The sequence below is a fragment of the Artemia sp. Qi Xiang Cuo genome, chromosome 14 (assembly GCF_049724085.1).
Source record: "Artemia sp. Qi Xiang Cuo chromosome 14, ASM4972408v1, whole genome shotgun sequence".
NCBI classification, from domain to species: Eukaryota; Metazoa; Arthropoda; class Branchiopoda; order Anostraca; family Artemiidae; genus Artemia; species Artemia sp. Qi Xiang Cuo.
This window is the reverse complement of record NC_142807.1, coordinates 63,371,231-63,377,281: the sequence shown is the minus strand read 5'-3', so window position 1 is coordinate 63,377,281 and position 6,051 is coordinate 63,371,231. Positions and strand designations below refer to the sequence as shown.

General features: G+C 32.0%; 1 protein-coding gene across 1 annotated transcript in view; it reads left to right on the top strand.

Moving 5' to 3' along the window:
- Nucleotides 1–1,271: 1,271 nt before the first annotated feature.
- LOC148944743 (epidermal growth factor receptor kinase substrate 8-like) overlaps nt 1,272–6,051 on the top strand; it is a 107,702-nt gene continuing 102,922 nt past the window's right edge. Inside the window, exon 1 of the mRNA XM_089100491.1 lies at nt 1,272–1,395. Within this exon, the coding sequence (XP_088956617.1) occupies nt 1,362–1,395 (34 nt within the window). The 5' untranslated portion in view covers nt 1,272–1,361. The remainder of the gene's footprint in view (nt 1,396–6,051) is intronic.

Below are 6,051 nucleotides of genomic sequence, written 5' to 3'. Positions count from 1 at the left end.
GGGCAGAAGCCACTCCAATTTCCAATCTAATGAGCCCTTTTCGAAGTTTCTACAACAACTCTCCTTCAATATGAAGTACCCTGGTCTAAAGAAAAACAAATAATAAATAAACAATACATTGTACCAACATCATTTTTTACTTGGCAGCGCTATTGCGCTGCCTATGATATGGAAACTCAACTTATGCAATTAATATTGTAACATGTTTTAATCTGTACAAAAATTTCCTGATAAAACTGGCATTATCTGAATTTGATGATTTTGGCAAGGTCTCTGCTCATGAGCATTTTAAAAGAATAATTTAATGGAACTATCCCAAATTCAAGACTACCAGGTTAAATTTTTCTCATATAAATATTTGAATCATCTGATAGTCCTTGAATGATAGCCGCCTGATGATAGTCCCTATTGAATCTTTGGATAGCCCCTGTTTTTTAAAATATTTTTGCATGCAGCAAAGACTGTCATGATTGTAAGGTTAGATATTTCGACAATATCATTCCTCAGTTTAGGTGTACCACTCGAGTATTTTTTTTTTGTTATCTACCATTATGTCCTTTATGTTTGAAATATACTGCCTATTTATGTGAAAAATTCTCCTAGTGTTACTGCTTTCAATTCATGGAGAAAAAAGTGGCTTCTATCTTAGGAGTAATTTTGGAGATTGAAGTGCTCTAGGTTGTCAATGTTTTGAGATTAATGTTGTTTTTGTTAGTGTTAGAGGGGTTTAGGAGGATTAATAATCAGTAGCCTAAATAATTCCACTGTTCTTTAAGCTTATACTAAAAAAAAGAAAACACTGTTTTTTGTATCAAAACTACAGTTTATCCAACAAAGGTTTCTGTGAGTTTTCTGCCAAAAAACTTGCAGGGCTTTTGTATTTATTTAGTGAATATGTAATAGGCCCACTCAAGTGATGCAGGCCATATTTGGGCTATTATGTATAACCCACATCAGTTGACAAGAATAACTGAATTGGAGTCAGCAAGATTTTTCACTATTTTTCTTCCTGACCAGAATTTGCTGGGTGTCCTGCTCGAATCAGTCTCCTGCTGTGTATACTTTCCTTTTTTAATGTTCTTTTTTTTGTGGACAATAAAGAAGTATTTAGAAAACGGAAAAAAGGTCTAATGTTTACCTTTTAAATTGTTCAGTTTCTTGAATCTATTTTAAATGTCATTAATTCTTATCTTTGTTTGCTTAGTTCAAAAGTGTCGAATCTGCTTAGTTTTGTGTAATGAGGAATTCAGTCAATCTGAAGGATCAGAATATGATAAGATTTTGTAGTTCTTAGGTTCGTTTTTTTTTTTTATATTTGAATTTGCTTTCAATGAATTAGAAAGATTTGGCCAGTAGAAATAATGTCTGGATACCAGAAAAATGGATACAATTCAGGTAATTATGATTTTTTTTTATAAATTTGATGATAAAGATGACTCACAAAGCTTTTTAAAAGGTAACAACTTTTTTAAACATAAAAAATGCATTACCTTTAGGCAATCAAAAAATTAAAGTGGCATTTTAGAATTCAAGAGAATACAATATTCTAGTGGATTCAAGCTCCATTAGATTGAAGTGGGCTCTTCCATGTTAAATATTTGTAGCTAATATAATTACACAGCTAATATAATTAATATTCTAATATTCTGAAGAATTAATATTCTGAATATTAATATTCTGAAGAATTAATATTCTTCATTTTTTGAATCGAAATTGTATTTTTCCTACTATTTCTCAAATTTGGATTGCAGTCAACATAAAAAGAGCCATAGTGTGAAAGTTGACGTCAATGCTGGTTTTAACCCAGACTTTGGATTAATAAATTATTATAATAATAAAAATTAATAAATATAATAATAGGCAAGATTCATATTGAAGAAAGGGCATCCAAACAACTTAATATTGATTGCACAATGCCATCTTTTTCTTGACTGGTACTTCTTCAAATGTTTGACATGGAGAACATGATATATGAAACTCAGAGAGGAAAGAAAATAACAAAATGAAAAATAAAATAAAAAAAGGTGAAAAAACGAGGATTTTGTCAGCCAGGGGCAAACCATGAAGAAGAAGAAACAAGCAAATATTTCGACAAGGACCTCCCCCAAGTCGTCCTCAGTGCTAAACAAAAAAGAAAGAAAAGAAAAAGAAACAAACGAAAATCGAACCTTTCGAAGTTTACCTGTCAACGACAGAACAGAAACTATATAAGAACCAGGTTGGAATTAATGAAAAAGAAAACTACCAAGATGGTTGGGCAATAATCCTTTGTTTTGCTATTGCTTTGGCTGGCCTACAAATTCGTTCATCATTTAATGTGCAAATAGGTTCTTTCCAGTTATAACAGGTGAAAATATTGATTGAGTCCTTCAAAATTAAACTGTCGTAAATTGGGCTTAATGAAATATCTCAAGTATCTCTATTTATTGCTAAATTTCTGTTCATGTATTTTTTTTTATCTCAATTATCTTTTCAAAAGTTTGTGGTAGGTCATTTACAGTGGATATTAAGGTTGCCTCGTCAAAAAGAACCAGATGGGTCAGATTTACGAAAATATGCGATGCCAATGCTGAATCAAAGTTGTCATTGTTATTTTTTAATCTCAGGAACTTATCCATTGAAATTTTGTGCTCATGCAAACGTTCACCTAGTTGTTGATGGGTCCTTCCAATGTAAAACTTTCAACATAAACACGGGATTCTGTAGACACCATAATCCAGTACAGGGTCAATTTTATCCTTTCCCGATTTGAAAAAATGTTCAACTTTTTGTTCAGTCTTGAAAGAAACAGAGAGATTATGTTTTTTTTAAAATTTTTCCAAGTTTATCGCCAAGTTTTGGGATGTATGGTAAAGTGATGGAAGTTTTTTTTCTCAATTGCCGAGGTAACTCGATCAAGGGGGATGAGCTCCCTATTTTTTTTTTTTTTTTTTATCTGTTTTAATCATCTATCTGTGATATTTTCAATAAGTTTGATTGGGTAACCATTGCAGAAAAGAATATCCTTGACATAATTTAATTCAGAATTTATATGATTATGGGAAATTTTTTTTTTAAACTCTGTCGACTAAAGAGATTATTACCCCTCTTTTCACAGAAGGAGGGTGATGGGAAGAGAAATGTAGATATTGATCATTATGAGTCGGCTTTCTATATATAGAAAATTCAAGGCTAAGAGTAGTTTTTATAATCAAAATATCGAAGAAAGGCAGCTTACCTGAATCTTCGAGTTCTATTGTGAACTGGATATTCGAATCAAAAGAGTTTAAATATGCCAAAAAATCTCTTAGAGAGTCTTGTCCATTTTCCCATGGTTCTTATTTAGTTTCTGTTCTGTTGTTGACAAGTAAACTTTCAAAAGTTCGATTTTCGTTGGTTTCTTTTTCCTTTCTTTTTCTTTTCCTTTCTTTTTCTTTTCCTTTCTTTTTTCTTTAGCACTGAGGACGACTCGGTGGAGGTCCTTGTCGAAATATTTGCTTGTTTCTTCTTCTTCATGGTTCGTCAGTGGCTGACAAAATCCTCGTTTTTTCACCTTTTTTAATTTTATTTTTCATTTTGTTATTTTCTTTCCTCTCTGAGTTTCATTTGTCTTATATAGCCAGTGTGGTCTAAGAATGTATTTAAGAACATGATATGCTCTGGCCTACCCTGAAATTAGTTGCCGTGGTTGCGCAAAAAATTGAATATGAATGTTGTTGAGTGGCTGGTAATTTCTATTAACTCAAATCTTTATTTTGATAAAAATTGGCAAAACTGCACAAAAGTCATTGACAAAATGGAAAAATTGCAATAAAATTGGCAGTATTCCGTTAAAATATGCACAATAGAATCATTTATTAGTGATATATAATGTCAAAAATTAAAGCATATTATTTAGATTTTTTAGAGTTTAGACCATATAGCACTAGATGTTTTATTTCTGATAATCATTAATTTTATATTTTATAATCTATTAAAAGTAGTAATCCAATTGCTATTAATGCTATTTTCGTGGAATTTTTTGCTAATCTGTTTTAAATTGATATAGTTCCTAATACTGCTAAGAAATAGGCAGTGCTACAGTAGAATTATTGTGTTAATTGGAAAACTGTAGTAAAATTAGCAAAACTATACCAAAATTATGATAAAAATGGCAAAACCGCAAAAAAGATGGCTAAACTTCATTAACGTCTGCCAACTGGAATTACTTGTCAGGGATGCATAATGGCGAAAATCAAAGCATATTATTTAGATACTCTAGAGCTTAGAGCATCTAGCAATATATATTTTAGTTTTGCTAATGATTATATAAATATTTTTTTTAGTCTGGAGCATTTATCAGCAGTATTGATATAAACTGGTATTAGTGCCATTTCCTTAGATTCTTTGCTAATCTGTTTTAAATTAATAAAGCTCTTACCGCTGCTAAGAAATTGGCCATAAATAAAATTCCTAGTAATATTAATTATAAATTATAAGGCCATAAATAAAATTCCTACTAATATCATAAAATACTTCGAGTAATATTATAAAATATTAAATATTCACTCATATGTAATATTTTATCATATATAAAATATTCACTCACGTTTTGCTTTTTGAAAATTGACTTCCTGGGATTTTCTGGCCTGAAAGAAACGATCTAGATAGGTCACAAGTGTGTGAAATTCGTCTAGAGCCTTAATTTTGGAAGCGCACTTTTAATCAGAGGCAACGCTATAGCGTTGCCTATAGTTAAGGCCATGAGGCTCTAATGTTTTATTAAATTTTGTTTTTACCAGAGGCACTTCATACGGGGGACAGGCGTTGCTGCTGCCTGTTATAGCAAGGACATTTTCTGGTATATTGAACAGTGCAAAATGGCCCTTGTCTTGGATTACGTTTAATCTAGTGCCACTATTTAAAAATGGGGATAGATTGTACCATGGGAATTAATGAGGTATAAGTCTAAGTAATGTGCTTAGTAAGGTTTTAGCTAAGACGATATGTCGTAGGATAGGTAGTTGGATAGACCAAAATAGAACTTTATCAGATTCACAGGCAGGGTTCAGAACAGGCTATATTCCTATAGATCAGATTTTTATTTTATTAGGAATAATTAGGAAACAAGGTCCGGGAAAAGAGGGCAAGCTATCTGTTGCATTTTTGTATTTAAAAGGGGCGTTTTATGCATTGGATAGAAGCTTAATGATAGAGTCGTTGTTAGCACCAGGGCTATAATATTATAGCATATATGTGTAATATAGTTAAGACTGTAGTACGGGTAGGTAAGGATTTCTCTAGGGCTATTAGAAGCATACTTGGTGTTAAGCAGGGATGTCCAATTTCCCCAAGGCTGTTTTCATTGTATATTAATGATTTTTAAGAACATTTGATAGGCAGAGGCGCCCCGATAATCAAGCTCTCAAGTGCAAGTGTTATTGCATTACTTTTTGTGGACGACATAGCATTAGTAGCAGAAAGTAAAGAACATTTGTAGTAACTGCTAGATCTATCATCTTCTTATCAAACAGTTCGTGGTAACGAACTGTAAGTAAGGAGCGACCCGGCTCAATAGTAACCGAAACTCTAGAAAACGGAACTTTGATACCTAAAAAACGGAACTTTGATACCAATAGATACATCAAAAGAATCGAATTCTTATGCTGATTTCAAATATTTAAGTTTTATTAAGTTTAATCTTACCCATCAAACGTTACCTGAAAAAAGGGAAAAAGACCCCCTAAAAGTAATAGAATCTTAATGAAAATCACACCATCAGATTCAGCGCATCAGAGAATCCTACTGTAGAGGTTTCAAGCCGTAGAGGTTCGCCCCCTCGTAAGTACCTCGCTCTTTACGGTAAAGTTTTTTTTAGTACTTTCAAAGGAGCTATTTATTCTAATTAAACTGCCTTTCTGATTCAGGGGTCATTCTTTTGGAACAAAATTTGAACTTTAGCATAGAGAGCACGAGGGGGCGAACCCCCTCATATACGGAATAATTTCTGTTTGGTTTTAGTTTTAATGTTGCTCCTTATATTCAGTTGAAAAAACTTGTTTTTTTTTTTTAATTTAATTTAAAGAATAAGAA